This window comes from Sinocyclocheilus anshuiensis, unplaced genomic scaffold (genome assembly GCF_001515605.1).
Source record: "Sinocyclocheilus anshuiensis isolate Anshui unplaced genomic scaffold, SAMN03320099.WGS_v1.1 scaffold1090, whole genome shotgun sequence".
NCBI classification, from domain to species: domain Eukaryota; kingdom Metazoa; phylum Chordata; class Actinopteri; order Cypriniformes; family Cyprinidae; genus Sinocyclocheilus; species Sinocyclocheilus anshuiensis.
In genome coordinates this window covers 128,860-146,680 of record NW_015537993.1, presented here as the reverse complement: position 1 = coordinate 146,680, position 17,821 = coordinate 128,860, and the positions used below count along the sequence as shown (strand labels likewise).

The 17,821-nt window shown below is 39.8% G+C and overlaps 1 protein-coding gene across 1 annotated transcript in view; it reads right to left on the bottom strand.

Moving 5' to 3' along the window:
- The window catches only part of LOC107675300 (NXPE family member 3-like), a 39,887-nt gene that overhangs the window by 987 nt on the left and 21,079 nt on the right, over positions 1-17,821 (bottom strand). Inside the window, exons 3-7 of the mRNA XM_016469603.1 lie at positions 13,575-13,940; positions 13,040-13,455; positions 12,880-12,950; positions 11,375-11,578; positions 9,819-10,159 (exon numbers count right to left, since the gene is read on the bottom strand). Coding sequence (XP_016325089.1) covers positions 9,819-10,159; positions 11,375-11,578; positions 12,880-12,950; positions 13,040-13,455; positions 13,575-13,940 — 1,398 coding nt within the window. The remainder of the gene's footprint in view (positions 1-9,818; positions 10,160-11,374; positions 11,579-12,879; positions 12,951-13,039; positions 13,456-13,574; positions 13,941-17,821) is intronic.

The following is a 17,821-nucleotide window of genomic DNA, read 5'->3' as shown; positions in this document are numbered from 1 at the left end:
TAACCACTTTATTACGTCAAAATAAGACTTGAAATGGTCTGAAAACATGATCTGTGGGAGTTTTTAGTGAGTAAATCAGATGGTTGAAATTTAAAGTAAATTTCTGTGTCTGTGACCAATATTTACTGAGCTTTAATGACTCATGAACCGAATAATTCAAAAATAGTTAAAAGTGAACTATTAAAAAGAATAGCTGAACATAAGTTCACAAATAACATATTTTGTTTAAATTGTTTCTGCCTTGAGTTATTATTTTGGAATAAATATAAAATGCTTAATAACTTGATGAGAGTAATACTTGGCTTTAATAAACAGAATATTGATTACATTGTTAATGTAAAAATATAAAATAGAATTGTATTTGTTGTTGTTGTTTTCTGGTAGTGTAAGTAATGTTTATTTAACCAGGAACATGTGACTGAGACAGGAATTTACATTTGATTTAAAAAAAAAAAAAAGGACTTTGCCTCCTCATTTAAGAACACCACCTGTAGGGGGTGCCCTTTTTCAGTTTCAGCACATGCCCCTCAAAAGTTCTGTGCACGGCCCTGGCTGGTTTGGACAAACTACATAAAATCTGTTGTTTATATGTATTGCTACTGTAGCTACTAGACATCCCACTGATCAACCACAACATTAAAACCACTGACAGGTGAAGTGAATAACATTGACTATTAGTACAATGGTACCTGCCACTGGGTGGGATATATTAGGCAGCAAGTGAACAGTCAAGTCTTGAACTTTTATGTGTTGGAAATAAGAAAAATGAGCAAGCGAAAAGGTCTGAGTGACTCTGACAAGTGTCAAATACTGACGGCTAGACCAGCGGTTCTCATTTCCAGTCCTCGCGTACCCCCGCTCTGCACATTTTGTATGTTTCTCTTATTGCTTCAGACGTTTGTTATATTTGACTGTAAGTGGCCTGCGAAGTGGACATTACCGGATATTCCGCCATCATTCCAGTTTGAAGCGCTCCGTATATGTTCCAGACAAAGGGCATTCAAGTGTGTGAGACGTGAATTTAATTGTATTTATTTACAGAGGTATATTATGTCCCACTTCACGCTTCTCTAGTAAGTTTCGTATGTGTGTGAAGACGCTGTAGGCAGCGGCGCAGCGCAAATCTGTAAATGAATATTCCGAAGTGAAGTAAACTTCAATGGATTTCCCCTGCTTAGGGAGTAGGGAGCAATGGACACTGTGTAGGGACCATGTCAATCAGAACACCGTTCATGCACGGAGCTCACTTCTAAAGAGATGATGATCTGAATCAGGTGTGATAACAAAGAGAGACATGCAAAACATGCAGAGCGGGGGTACACGAGGACTGGAATTGAGAACCGCTGGGCTAGACAACCGAGTCAGAGTATCTCCAAAACGTCTTGTGGGGAGTTTGTGGTATGCAGTGGTCAGTACCTAACAAAAGTGGTTCAAGGAAGGACAACCATTGAACTGAGATCAGGGTCATGGGCACCCAAGGCTCATTGATGCATGTGGGTGGTGAAGGCTAGCCTGTCTGGTCAGATCACTCAGGAGAGCTACTGTAGCTCAAATTGCTCAAAGACTTAATGCTGGTCATTATCGAAAGGTGTCAGTACATCAGAGTTAGTTGTATGAGGCTATATAGCTTCAGATCAGGCAGAGTGACCATGAAGCATGTGTCCTAAATGCGACAATCTTATTGGCTGATGACAGTCCGTGACATCACTGCTGGTGTGCCTGTGAATAGTTCACGTCATCAGCTTTTTTTGTCTTAAGGAGCCATTTGTTTGTGTATGTGCAAGAAAAGGCGACCACTATGGGGAAACACCCAGCCAAGTGCTTCAGGAAGACTACTTGTGCGTTATGTGTTTGGGTGAGGAGCACACGTGTCCAGTTCTTGAGGGAGCTGAATGCGCTCATTCTGAAAAGTTTTCAAAGAAGAAGCTCAACTTGCCTGTCCCTATTCTCGAGGGACAAGCTGCCCAGCTCGGGACTTGTGATGGCTGAGGCACAGCGAAAACTAAGATCATGGGGATTGCAGGTCGAGTTGGCTGAGGAATTTAAAAAAGGTATGTCCCTTTTGCATTCTTCATTCACTAACTCAAGATCTGCTGGATCAGGATGTTCTTTACCTCGAATCATCTGATCCAGCAGATAGCGCTTTATTGGCATCTAGCTCATTCAATAAATACACAGCCAAACAGATGAGTTTTGAGTCTGGATTTAAATATGGCTAATGCTTTAGGACATCTGATCTCTTCTGGAAGCTGGTTCCAGCTGTGGGCGGCATAATAGCTAAAAGTGGTCTCTCCTTGTTTTGTGTGACCCCTTGGTTTTTCTAACTGACTCGATCCTAATGATCTGAGTGGTCTGTTAGGTTTATATTCAGTGAGCAACTCTGCAATGAATTTAGGTCCTAGACCATTGAGTGATTAATAAACGAGTAAATGTACTTTAAAATCAATCCTAAATATAACTGGAAGCCAGTGTAAGGACCTGAGGACTGGTGTCATATGCTAAGATTTTCTGGTTCTAGTCAGAATCCTGGCAGCAGCGTTCTGGAAAAGCTGCAGCTGTCTAATAGTCTTCTTGTGAACGCCAGTGAGGAGACCATTACAATAGTCCACCCTGCTCGTGATAAAGGCATGACACCCTGCTGGTGATAAAGGCATGAACAAGTTTCTCCAAGTCTTGACTGGAAACAAAACATCTAATTCTTGCAATGTTTTTTAGATGATAGTATGCTGATTTAGTTACTGCTTTGACATGACTACTGAAACTAAGGTCTGTCTCCAGAATCACACAAGATTCTCGACTTGATTTTTAGTTGTTTGACCCCTAGTGTCAAGTTATGCATTCACCTTGAGAACTTCATCTTTGTTTCCAAATGCAATGACTTCAGTTTTTTCCTTGTTTAACTGAAGAAAGTTCTGGCACATCCAACTGTTAATTTCATCAATACATTGTCAGAGGGAGTCAATGGGGCTGTAGTCATTTGGAGATAAGGCTAGGTAAATCTGGGTATCATCAGCATAGCTGTGATAGGCAATTTGGTTCTTTCTCATTATTTGACTTAGTGGGAGCATATACAGGCTAAACAAGAGCGGTGCAAGAATTGAGCCTTGTGGGACTCCGCATGTCATGGACGTCCACTTAGACTTATGCTCTTCTATACTCGCATAATAACCTCTCCCTTCTAAGTATGACCTGAACCATTTGAGTACCATCCCAGAAAGCCCGACCAAGTTTTCCAGTCTCTCTAGAAGTATGTTATGATCGACACTGTCAAACGCAACACTAAGATCTAGTAGTACCAGCACTGATATTTTGCCAGAATCAGAATTAAAGCGAATATCATTTATTATCATAATGAGCGCTGTCTCTGTGCTGTGGTGTGGTCGGAAACCAGATTGAAAATTGTCCAGGTATCCATTTGAGTTTAAGTAGTTGTTCAGCTGATTAAAAACTATCTTTTCAATAATCTTGCCTATAAAAGGAAGATTTGATATTGGTCTTTAGTTGCTCAATATGGTGTTTTCAATATTGCTCTTTTTCAGAAGGGGCTTAACAACTGCAGTTTTCAGGGAGTTTGGAAAAGTCCGAGAAAGAAGTAAGGCGTTCACCACTTCTAAGAGATCTGCTTCTAAACAGTTAAGAACACTTGAAAAAAGATGTGGGAAGTGTGTCAAGATAGCAGGTTGACAATTCAAAGTGCTGTACTATTTCTTCCAAAATGTTGCTATCAATTGCTTCAAAAACAGACATAGTAACTTCTTTTTGAAATTGTGGTCGAATCTGTCTGACCTCTGTATAACTTGAGGATGTGCCAATCGCCTTTCTGATATTATTGATGTTCTCAGAAAAGAAGGAAGCAAACTCGTTGCATTTGCTGTCAGAGAGCATTTCACTGGGAATCTGACTTGGGGTGTTTGTCAGTCTCTCAACATAGCAAAAAGAGTGCGAGTGTTGTTTCAGTTACTGTTTATAAGGTTTGAGAAGAAGGTCTGTCTAGCTGTGGCTAGTTCCACACTGAAAGCATGAAGGCTATCTTTATAGATGCTATAGTGAATTTAAAGTTTCATCTTCCGCCACATCCGCTCAGCTTTTCTGCATTGTCTTTTCATACTCTGTACGGAGTATCAATATCATCAATAACATTCTTAACTTTTGAGTTAAAGGAATCAAGGAGAAGATCAACAGAATCTGCAGAAATCCTTGATGTTAAAGATAAAGCCTTCATAAATAGCACACTAGTGTTCTAGTTAATGCATCTCTTTCTGACAGAGACAGATCTAGATTCAGTGGTAGCAGAGATCAATATATCAAAGAAAATACAGAAGTGATCAGATAGTGAAAGTGAAAGTGAAGTGACATGTGGCCAAGTATGGTGACCCATACTAGGAATTAGTGCTCTGCATTTATCCCATCCAAGTTTCAGCTTCCGCCACATCCGCTCAGCTTTTCTGCATTGTCTTGTCATACTCTGTACGGAGTATCAATATCATCAATAACATTCTTAACTTTTGAGTTAAAGGAATCAAGGAGAAGATCAACAGAATCTGCAGAAATCCTTGATGTTAAAGATAAAGCCTTCATAAATAGCACACTAGTGTTCCGGGGAGCAGTTGGGGGTTCGGTGCCTTGCTCAGGGGCACCTCAGTCGTGGTATTGAAGGTGGGAGAGAGCGCTGTACATTCACTCCCCCCACCTACAATCCCTGCCGGTACGAGACTCGAACCCGCAACCTTTGGGTTACGAGTCCGACTCTCTAACCATCCAACTCTCTAACCATTAGGCCACGACTTCCTGTAGATAGTGCTACATCCTTAATAACAATGGATGAAATGTTTAGACCTCTACTGATGATTAAATCTAGAGTGTGTCCACGATTGTGTGTGGGTCCTTGCACATGCTGAATCAGGTCAAAAGTGTTAAAAATAGTTATAATTTCTTTTGAAGTTTCGATTTCTGCATTATCTATGTGAATATTAAAATCCCCTGCAATAGCAAAACAGTCAAACTCTGAAGAAATCATTGATAGCAGTTCTGTGAACTCTTCAACAAATGCTGGAGAGTATTTTGGAGGCCTGTAAGTAATGATAAACAGAATGCGTGGAGCACCTTTCAGCACAATACCTAGATATTCAAAAGACAAGTACTGACCAAATGACACTTGCTTGCATTGATAGACATCTTTAAATAGAGCAGCTCCACCTCCACCTCTCCTAACAGACCTGCATACACTTATAGAACTAAAGTTAGGAGGAGTTTAGGAGGGGTTTAATTGAGGACTGTTGCACTGCAGCTGTCTTCTAGCCATGTTTCATTTAGAAACATAAAATCCAGGTTGTTTGTGGTTATTAAGTCATTGATCATAAATTATTTATTTTTTAGTGAGCGAATGTTTAAAAATGCTAACTTGATGGCACTACTTTGTGTCTCTATAGCAATCTTAGTTTGATGCATAATAGGCTGCAGATTAGATGGGTCAGCCGTACAGCTTGAGAAGGCCTTAGATTCTCTATCACGTGATAAAACAGAAATAGAGAAAGCTATAGGCACACTGGGTTCCTGCTTGTTCTGTAAACATTTGTGAATGTTGCTGCTATCATAGTGGGGACCTGACACATATCACTGAGTGGGAGAGTCCCAGCATAAACCAGTTCCTCCATTTTCTGCGAGAAGCTTAGAAGTGGAGATGCTGGAGAGAGGGATAATGTGTCTGGTGAGCGGGGCTCTGGCTCTGGTGTTTCCGGTGGCTATGATATGTTGTCCTGATTTCCCTGGCTGTTTTCCAGAAATTTGTCCTTGGGTGCTGAGTCTTGGAGCTGTTGTAGTATGTCACAGTCTGTCTGTGATGAGCTCTGAGGGCAGGGCTCAGCCGGGATAGTTTCCATGAGCAGTGCTTGTTGTGGCTGCGTGGCGTTATCATTGTCCTCGTGGGATATGTCAACCACATGATGACGTGAAAACATGTTAGTTCCCCTTGCTGGGAGTGGTCCACTGATGAATGACTGAACTTCAAGCCTTTGAAGTGTTTCAAAGAGTTCACTGAAATCCTTCTTAAGGGGTTCTAACTGCTCTTTCCGAATATCATTCTTCCCCACATGGATGATGATTCGATTTGCAGTCTTGTGCTTCATTAGAATGTTCCGAAGTTCCTTGTTCACATCAGAGACGGTTGCTTGAGGAAAGCAGCATGTAGTTGTAGTCCTACTACTGATATTTCTGATAATGGAGTCACCCACTATCAGAGTCCTGGGCTCAGCTGTGCTCTGAACTGAATGCCGCTGTCTGTAGCGTCTGTTAGTAGCAATGTTAGCTGCTGGCTGATACAATCCATGTTCAATCACATTTGGGGATTCCTCACCCACATTCATTAATGCTTCAAATCTGTTCTCAAGATGTATAGGGGGTGGTAGAATACCAGTGTTTGCAAGCCTTGTCATAGCCGTATCTGGGGTAGAGGATGCTACGGCAGCAATACAAGATACTTGTGGCAATCTTATGTCTCGAATGCCTTTGGGTCTCACTCCTGGTTTGTGCCATCGATTAGTCTGTCGATCAGTTTCGGCTTGTTCCTCTATACTTGGTATAAACTGTTGAGATTCACTAGATTCACAGGTCTGCTGTGTGTTCCGCCTGTTTTGAAAGTCCAGGAAGTAACTTTGTTTCAAGAACCTCAATCCTTTGTAGAAGTCTGTGGCAGTTCATGCAGCAAGTAGATTCCACAAGAGGTATTTTCTTTCTTGTCTGTTTGAATGTACGCAGCTGTGTTTTCCCGTCTCCAGAATGTAAGCTGTTGGCAGTGGGAGGCAAAGAGTCTTCTTTTTTGTAGTATTATTCCAGTCTCAAAAAGTTTTTAGTTTAGTGTTTGTGCCAAAAATGTGTTGTTTGAGCACTGTGCTTATCTGCTGAATTTAAAATCTTAGAAAAATCTGAGGAAAGTAAATAAATAGGGAGCAAAGCGCGGAGCAGTAAGCAAGAGTGTCCGAACAGTAGTGAAGCCGGAAGCCAAAAAAAAACAGAGTTGGATGTCGCTGAGGAGGGTAGAGACATTCTGAGTGGGCTCTCCCAGCCTTCCAGCCCTGCATATGACGATCTGTTGGATGTTATGGCCCATGCCATGGACAGAATAGATGTTACCTGTTGAGGCAGTGGTCGGGAGGCTCAAAGACATGAGGCTGTGGTCTGCAGAGATATTTACCGTGCCAATCCAAATCTTTGCTAAAAGCCTCTGGGGAACCTGGCTCATCATGGTGTGAGGACTGGAGACAGTGCCAAAAGTCGAGCGTTGCATCTTGTGCCCCCGTCCTCCAAAGGGTAGGGTGCAGAAGAGGCGTGATGCAATATCTAAAGGAAGTGATTAAGAGAAAGCGGTCTGAGTGATCTCAAATCATTGAAGAGAAATACTATCTCTCCTACTCCTGATGGGTCCACACTCTGCGAGTATACAATGCTTGAGTTCAGGAATAGCATCCTTCCTCATTTCTGTTACTACTCTAACAGGTGCCAGAAAACAAAATAGCACCAGTTATAGCAAACTAGATGAGTGCACATGGTTGATGCTGCCTCCCCCAGGAAACTGGGGTTCTCTAAACAGAATGGCTCCCTTATAGCTCTTTTATGAGGACAGCAGTATCGAGTGGTTGTAACTAGCACTTAGCGGGCTCCCCTTGGAAGCAATCCCTATGGGTCGAGTATAGTCCTCCGCTCTCTGTGAGAGCTTTTGTCTGATATCTAAGAACCAGACAAGATGTGGCTTTGCCTCAAAAGATTGCATCTCTTGTTGTTGTTGTCACAGTTCGCAGGTCTGTGAGTTCATCCTGTCAGGTCTTGTGTGTGTGTGTGTGTTTGCTACCTCCTTCGTTGCTGGGCAACTCAGTATCACTGATGAGCTAATCAGCTTCAACTGTGGCTCGTCAGCTTCTCTATATATTGTTGCTGTGTTTTCTCTGTCTTTGTTGGATCATTGTGATGCTCACAATTATGTTTTCTCGTGTTGTGTCTTCTGTCTCCCGTTTTCCTGTGTTCCAGTTCCTGCTGCTGTTTCTTCATCTGTGTTGGATTATTCTCTGGACTGTTTTCTTGGACTCTAATTTTCATCTCACCCATTGTTTTCCCTGTGCTGCCGGGGATTTTACATCTGCACCCATCTGCAGTTATATGGCACATGTATTGTCTTAAGATCCAGGACATGTCCCTTTAGCATAAAGCAGAACCCTCCCCCATTGTTGAGGGTCTTAAAGTAGGGTCCTTCGCTTCCCAAGAACTTTACTCATCTCCTAGAACCCAACAAGTGAACTTTCACCTCAAAGTTTGCATCCCTTCTCGTTGTCATGCACCTTTGGAAGCTCTTGTTTCTTGTTATTCTGGATAGAGCCAGACAGGGTGTGAACATTTTTCTATTGAGGTAGAAAGGCTGTAGCTCCACTGGGGGTGTCCTAAGGTAGAATTTAGAAGATCTTGCTCCCCTAGAGGTAGAGACCAGCTAAGGGAACTAAAATGCTTTTCCCTGTGCCAGTATTGCCTTAAAGGTGGTGTCTAGTGTAAAGGACTGACATAACCAGCCCTTTGAGCTCTGCCCTCAGACTGGACACTGCTGCCTGGCCCACAAGGAAGGGAGGAAAGTTGGAAAAAGCCTGAACTTTGAATGTTGTCACTCACAGTTCTCGGACTGAGGTGTGCCTAATGCCAAGTTCACACTTGCCGATTTTCAAACTCGTCGGATCGCCACAAGTCTGTGTCTCAATTCACCTGTAATGCCCGCATTCTCCACCATATGTTGCGGGGTGAATGAGAACACAGACTCGGTACTGATAGAAAGTGCCCCGGAAGGTGATTTATTGCCCACACACTGAGCACATGTGCTCGGAGGAATGGTGCTTGGTGCCCGTCTCAACTCGGTGCTCGTGGGGTGAAGTGCCCTTCGGGCATTTGTCGGCGATTTCGCAAAACCTGTCGGCAAGTGAAAAATCAGGCTAAAATCATGCAGTGTGAACTCGGCATAAGTAGGGGACTTTATTGACTTTGGCAGTTATATTCTTTGAGTCTTATGTTGTGCCCATTGTGGCAGCGCTTAGCTGATATGGCAGACATTCTGCCCAGCATGGCAGAATAGGTATCTGTTCCCCAAAGTGTCAGCAGACGCACTGTAAGTTCCCATTTGAAAAGGAACATTTCGGGTTACGAGTGTAACCATGGTTCCCTGAGAAGAGGAACGATACACTGCGTCTCATTGTCATGCTTCGGGCCCCCCTGCAAACATCTTCAGACAAAAAAAGTTGATGACGTGTACTACAGGTGCAATCAATGGTAATCATTATTCATGATTTATATTTCATTTTTTCTCCCACATAACTATTGTTTTGCTTCAGAAGACCTATAATATAGCACTTGAGTCATAGGGACTACTCTCATTATGCTTTTATGATCCCTTTTTGTCCTGTTTTGCAACTTGACAGGCTCTAGCTACTTTCCACTGTAATTGTATATATAAAAAAAAACATTCTGCTAAACCTCTTCTTCAGTGTTCCATAAATGAAAGTCAGTCATACATGTTTGGAATGACATGAGGAGGAGTAATGTTGACAGAATTTTCATTTTTAGATAAACTGTTCCTTTAAAGGAAGGAGTTTTACATCAATTGGAAAAAGTAGTATGAATGTTGCCTAAATATACTGAGATGCATCTTTGAGCAACAGTGTTCCTAGACAGTATACATGTGAAGACAACAGAACAAATTCCCCATATTTTCTTGTTTACCATACATATTATCAGAAGAAAACAAGATAGAAAATTATTTGAAAACACAGATTGGAAGTGACCAAGTGTACCTTTACTCCTGCAGTGTTTCCAGACTTGATGATGACAGTAGTCTGTGGTGCACGACTCAGCAGTGCAACAACAGACCGACGGATTTTGGCCACTTCATGAATGTAAAATGTTATTGGGTGAAAAACCAGATGGGCAAAGATAGTGAAGACAACAACTGCATGAGGACCACCGGCTATTTCATCAATTTCATTTGCAATATAATGCAGATCAGTAATGAGCATTTTAATAAATCGCAAAGGAACACCATGTGGCTTCCAGTGAACAATGATATTATTTTTCAACTCCACAGCCATCAGGGGTCCACCTGTACGAGGAGTGTGGAGATCCATTCTTTTTAAGCCTAATAAAGATAAGCAAAACTTACATTAGACTCATTTCTTTATTCATTTCTTGAACAACAGCCCCAAGAAGTACAGTGCCTATAAAAAATCATCATACCCCTTTGAAAGAGTCATTTTATTTGTCACACAACCTGAAATGAAAACCCATTCCAAAAAAAGCTTTATTTTTTTTTATTATTTTTCCAGCTTTATTTACAAAATGTGCCTTATGGCATCAAAGTAATAAAATAAAAAGCAACAGTTCTGAAAAATATTAATAAAAAACAAAACAAAACTGAAAAACAGGGTTGGAAAAGTCACCAGTCCCCTGATTTAATACTTCGTAGGGCCGCCTTTTTTAAATTACAGGCCTTAATCGTTCTGGATATGTCTGTACTAGCTTTGCGCACCTAGATTATAGAATATTTGCCCATTCGTCTAAAGTTTAGTCAAAATATGTGGTGAGCGGCTATGGACTGCTCTCTTCAAGTCCATCCACAGACTTTCTATCAGATTTAAGGGCTCTGACTTGGCCACTCAAAGACATTCACCTTCCTATCCTTAAGCCATTGCATTGTTATTTTGGCGGTATGTTTAGAATCATTGCAATCTGTGGATGCACTTGAAGAGAGCAGTCCACTGCAGCTCACCACAGAATTTGACTGAACTTGAGCAATTCTGCAAGGAAGAATGGGCAAATATTCCCCAATCTAGGTGTGCAATGCTACAAAAATATCCAAAAAGATTAATGGCTGTAATGAAAGCAAAGGTTGGCTATATATATACTGTATCTACTGTGGTGATCAAAATAAAGTTTGGAACAACATGAGGGTGAATAAGTGATGGCAGATTTTAATTTTTGGTGCACTCTGTGTCTTTAAATCACACTGAAATATGTACATGTCTCAATTTCATTACATTAGATACAAAATATCAAACCAAGTAGCTTCTGAAAACAAATGCTGCATTAGCTTTTCTCAGAACTATCGTTTATAAGCCATTTTTGTAATAGCATTTTGCAAGTTTAATACCTAAAGAATGTCTTTTTGATGTTTTGCTTGAAAAGAGTGCCACATAGTTTGATATTTTCATTTAATACCAAGACATTAATATATTTTGATTAAGTGTCCACATACTTTGTGGGGCCTCTGTATGTCAATACCTTATTTTTAATTTTTTTATTATACATTAATGCAATGAAGACTAAAACAAAGTCATATCATTGAATAACTTGCCTGGCACATTTCTTTCTAAATACTCAAACCACTGCCTTGTGGTGGAGTCTCCCAGCAAGTAGACAATCTTATTTTTAAGACAATTTCCCATTTGTGAAGAATTGAATTTTTTAGTGTTGCATATAAAAGACTTCCAAACATCTTTCAAATAGAACCCAGCAGGAACTGGTGTTGTCAAGCCAAATCTGCATCTCTCCATTGTGCCTAAAGCAAAGAAACATTTACCTGAAAAGACTGTGTCAATGCAAATTCTTCATTCACTTGTAACATTACATTAGACTGACATTATACATGTCAGTCTTCTGATATGTGATCTGTGTATATTTTGTCAATTTCCTATTTGGAAAAAAAAAAAATATAATAATATAATAATAAAATAAAATAAAGAAAAAGAAGACAGTGTATTAAACATAAAAGGATAATTTGGCTAGATTTTTGGTTTATAGTGTATAAATTGGTTTATGGCTTGAATATTTCATTTGCTGAAACACTGCCAATGTGTGCATGATAATATTTAACATTAACATGAATAAGAATAAGATGAGAGAGGCGTTTTAGTGTCACACACTTGAGCAAATAAAATACTCAAGCAGAGTTGTGTTTATTAAATAACAATAACAAAAAGAAAAATGCCACTATTTTCTTTCTCTTTATCCATTTTCCATACAGGGAAAGAAATGGTCAAAATATGTTAATACATTCTCCATATGTTAACATACCATTGCCTGCAGTGTTTGGAAGGACATTTATGTTTATTTTATCTCCAGTAATAGCTACACTTGTTAATTTCCTGTGAAGAAATAGTAAGAATATATTTTCTACAAATGTTTTTAGTTTTAAATTTTTTGTGAAATTAAATTTGAATACTTTCAAACTTACTTTGTAAAAAGTTGATTCTCAAAAGCTTTTAAAGGGCTTTCCAAACCTCCCCTCGAGAGAGCAGTCCACTGCAGCTCACCACAGAATTTGACTGAACTTGAGCAATTCTGCAAGGAAGAATGGGCAAATATTCCCCAATCTAGGTGTGCAATGCTACAAAAATATCCAAAAAGATTAATGGCTGTAATGAAAGCAAAGGTTGGCTCTACGAAGTAAAGGTTTTTTTTTTTTTTGAGAATTGTTGCTTTTTCTTTCATTACTTTGATGTTGTAAGGCAACATTTGTAATATAAATGATATAATATAAATAAAAAGGTTTTTTTTTTTTTTTGGAATGGGTTTTGATTTCAGGCGGAAAATAAAGTAGCTATTTCAAAGGGGTATGATGATTTTCTATAGGCACTGTATATGGGCAAATCAGGAGTCACCCAAAGTCGTAGGTCACCCAAAAATCAGCCATTTACTCATCTTCATGTAATTTCAAACCTTTATGACTGTCTGACTTTTGCGGAACACAAAAAAGATATTTTGACAAATCTATCAAAGGCCTTTGTGCATATATATCTTTGGGGTCCAATGTTGTTTAGTTTTTATTTTAGGTAAAAAATAATAATTATATATATATACCATTGCCTGCAGTGTTTGGAAGGACATTTATGTTTATTTTATCTCCAGTAATAGCTACACTTGTTAATTTCCTGTGAAGAAATAGTAAGAATATATTTTCTACAAATGTTTTTAGTTTTAAATTTTTTGTGAAATTAAATTTGAATACTTTCAAACTTACTTTGTAAAAAGTTGATTCTCAAAAGCTTTTAAAGGGCTTTCCAAACCTCCCCTCGAGTGATGAACCAGTTTGTCACAGGAAAGTTTCTTCGGTCTCTCACACTGCCACACTGTCCCCGTTTTTAAATCCTTATACTCACAGCAGCAGTTGCCTTTCCTCCAACTTCCATCTCCACCCCACTTAAGATTACATTGTACTACTTCACTGATCCTGGTTTCATTGGGTCCTGGCCCTTCAAAGTGGCCATTATAGTGGCTGCGTGGGAATGAAGAGTCCCTGTATTTTTTAAGAATCTGCACAACCTCACTGGAGTGCTCAAGACGTACAAAAACTTGTGCCTGACCTTCCCAGGGCAGAAGAAGAGCAACAGAGTAAGTTCCATTACGATGATCCACAACCTCCCCGTACACACTCGCCTTCAAGAAGAATGGAAAAGGTTAAGTGTACTGCAGAAAACGTGTCTGTTGGTAAAGTAAGCTTATAAACATAGACATATGTAATATTCATAAAATAATATCATACAAAATAAACACACCTTTAGCTTTGAATTGAAAAGCTTTGCTTTGAAAAAATCTCCTCCGTATCTTTTCAGGTTTTTGTTGTGGTCTCTGGCTGTGATAATAACGGAGATGTCTTCTCCCACTTTGTAACTGTTTTTGAGTCCCACAATAGAGAATGTTGAGTGGACTGAACTTGTGCTCAGACTCAGCTGAGTGATTTCATCATCTGGACCAGGCCAGTCGAGAGCCTTCTGTAGTCTTTCCCACTCCTCATCACTGATTTCCATGTCAAGTGTGGATATTGCATAAGAATTATTGGTATTATTATTATGAGGAGCTGGTTTAGGTCTGGGGGGTGGAAATTGTGACATTTGGTTCCAAATATTCAATCTCCAAAGAGCCTGAGAGGGGACCAGGATATCAATCACACCAAATTCCTTTTTTTTTTTCAGTATGTAAATGTTTAAAGTTCAGTGTACACTGTACCAAAATTCCACATATTTTAGCTTAAAAACTTAAGTTCATTTGCTGCCTTAAATTTTTCATTATAATCAACCTGGTTGTATAAGTAATTTCAAATTAAATGACATTAAACCAGCTTTAAAAAATCAAGAGGAATTTATAACATAAAAAAAAGTTGAAATTGCTCAAATTGTTAATGTAACATAAAAACATAATTTGCCATGACTTACTGATCATATTTTTTACAGTGAAAAGATACTTTCTGGATAACACTAGAGAAGATAGGCGGAGCTCTAGGCGGTTGGTGAAATCATGCAAAAAGTATGAATGAGTTAGGTCTTACTATGTAGCTCAAGCAGGAGAGCATGTTGCTAACAACGCCAGACTCATCCGTTCAAAAGCATCAAATAAAGAGTTGCCTTTACACAACAAGGCAAAAGGTTACAGCAAAGGGACCTGAGTTCTCATCAAGATAGCTGTATATAGTTGGGTGCCATGCTACTGCTTCGCCATTACTAAAATAATTAGGCTACAGATCTACTCAAAATTATTTTATAAGTGGTTGCTTAGGGCCCCTGTGACCACCTGGGGGCCCTTGTCAGGGATTCAGACAGCAATGCTTGGTCAAAATAACTTGTATGAAGTTTTTTGTCAGTCACGTGTGTTAATGTTTGAAAATATCAATCTGGTGCAGAGAGGAGGAGAGAAAGTGAGCAAGATAATGGAACGTGATGAATTCTGAAAAGATATTGATGAAATGGCAGTTGCTGGATTGTGTCTTATTGGTGTATTTCTACATTTGGCGAGCACTTTGAAGATGCTGTGCCAATAAAAACAGTGTCATCTATAGTACGGTAATGAACATGAAAGGCATTGTTTTTGCAGGCACTTTAAAATATGTAAATAATTCTAGATACATTATTATTCTAATTGTTTCATTCTTCAGAACACACATTAGCTTCTTTTTTCCATCAACCAGTTAAAGTTTACAACAAATGAGCAGACGGGCTGAATAAAACTGCAAATTCACTCTCTGACAGTAGGTGGAGCTTATGGAACAGCAAAAAAATCGCTTCGGGCCCCCAAAATTCTAGGGTTGGCCCTGGTCATTCGTATATTGTGAAATTAAAATAAATGGTTTACAGGAACAAGGTCGGATATTCTGTGTTTTTTGGATGTAAGCGACAGCAAGAAAAAGCACCTTCCATTTGCCTGATGCGAAAAATGCAACAAAATGCGATTTAAAGCTTCACGTGTCCTTGGGAATTGGGGAAGTTGACACCGAAGTGAAACAATGTTATCAGAACAGGACTGAAATCCCACATAGATCTCTCTACCTGTGGGATTTTGTGTGCAGGAGCGGGAAGAAATATAAATTATTTAAAAATAAACATGGTGATTTCCGCTTCTGTCGTCTCACTATATGAGGATATAAACACATGAACTTCATCTTTAGAACTGCTCTGAGAGTCACTTCACCAGCAATTCACCATTTCATTTGAGAAAACTATCGTCATATCATACACACACACATAGAAACTAAAAATAACAGTTTGGTTTAACCTGAATTCATTTTGACATAAATCTATTACTATTGTACAATAGAATGTACGTCTCAAAGTATTAATAATAATAATAACTTATTTTTATAGGAATAATCACAATTTTTCTTCCATGTTTAAGTTTTAACAGTAAACATCTGTTGTGCAGCACTTTGTTCGCAAAAAAAAAAAAATGAAAGTAATAGTTACATTTTCATTTGATTTAATGTTAATTTTGTCAGCAATTTTTATTTAGTCTTAAGCCGTTTCTCAATATGCGTTCTTGTCTGTTCTTGTGGACTTGTGAAACGTCCTCAGTCGTTGCCCAAGTACTGTTCCAAGGCTGCGTTCCACTCCACTTTTAGACAAGCACTCGCAAATTTCCCTAAGAACTTCCCCTCGGGGGAATCCCCACTGCCATTTTGAAGTGCGATCCACTTTGTGAAGTGGACGAGGGAAGTTTAAATGGACAGACCCTCGACCCCTCGATTTTGATCCAGGTGATCACTGGGCGCTCAGTGCTCATGTATGCTGCCGAGAGCAGCCTTACCTCGGCTAGTCATTCTGACATTTGCCACTAGCTCTAGTGTTCATTTTGTCAGCCATTTTTTATTTAGTCTTAGGCTGTGTCCGAAACCACTCCCTATCCACTATATAGTGCACTATTTTGGGTGTCAGTCATTTTGTAGTGCTGTCCGAATTCTGAGTGAACTACTTCATTCCCTACATTCATTCACTACTTTTTACCCACAATGCATTCTGATTTCGAGTGTTTAACCGATGTACACTCGCTGAAGCACTATTTCCCACAATCCATTGCGGAGTAACGACGAGCTGGAAGAGAGAGTGGGAGCGAGCGAGTTTGAATGAGAGATGGCGTTTACATCTTTCTTATTTCTGCTTTAACGTTTATTTTATACATTATTTATATGAAAATATATTATGTAGGCAATAACTCAGTTTAATATTTTACTAATTTACTGAGGTGGCATCGTTGATAACTTACAAAAATGATGATAATTTGGTGGATAATTAAAAAATGTTTGTTAATCACCTGTAGGTCTGATGTAAAATTAACGGTCGCCTGAGGGCCAGGCCCGGATTAAGAACACATAGGGCCCTAGGGCTATAGCTGTCACGAATCCGATCTATGAACTTCTGTTCACTCACCACCAGAGGTCACCCGCTCACTACATGGACTCTCACACTACACAGACTGTTACACTATACCCTGGACTACATTTCCCATCATCCATTGCACTGATTGCACACAGCTGTAACCAATCACACGCTCACCTGAAAGCTATTACACAAACTATATAACATCCATCCAGATCCTGCTCAAGTCGCCGAGTATTGTCTGCGTTTATTACTCTCCTAGTGATAGCACTTTACGGAGCCAGTTCCAGTTTTGCTAGTTTAGTCATAGTCTCGCCTTGCCTGTTTTCCTGCGTTCAGATTCTTGCCTGTGTTTTCGGATTACCCTTTTTGTCTTGCTGTTTCGGACTCTGTTCGCCCGTGCCTGGATTATTGCTATGTACCTGGATTATCTCTTTTTGCCTTGCCCTGTTGGATATTGTTCACCGTCGATCGACCCACGCCTGTTTACTGGACTACTCTTGTGATTTGCCCGTACCATACTGTTTGCTGGTGTTTCGACCCCATGTCTTTTAATAAAAGCTTTGCACATGGATCCGCACGTCTCATGTTCTGGTTACTCCTTAACAGAATACTCAGCCCTACAAGGATCCAGCAGCTTTTCACGTGGAAATTGGCCAGGTATGGATATGGCAAGACTATTATTAGCCCTTGAGCAGGGCACGCGACCGCTCGAGGACTATGTACAAAAGTATTTAGATCTATCTTACTTTTCTGATCTGCCAGACTGTGTCCTGATATACTTTTTCTGAGGGCATTAATCAGCCGTTAAAGTCAAAGCTCATTCGAGAGGGTCCGCGTTCGTCACTCGTTCAGTTTATGGATTATGCTTTGTTGATTGTTGGTTCATCATTCACTGTGGGTGTCGCGGAGGAACGCGACACCGCGTCCGCTCGCGAAATGGCGGACACAACAGCGCCCCGTAATATCACAGCTGCCAATCCTGAATCAAGTCAAGTCACTGTTGCGAATCAGCTCATGGGGAAATATGAATAATTAATCATAGCTAGTTATAATTAATTAAAAATATTTAGAGCCGCTGTATATATTTAGCTGACCTCTCAGGGTCAACTGTCTGTCAATTCTAAGAACGTTAATTTCCTGGTTAAGGGAAATAACTT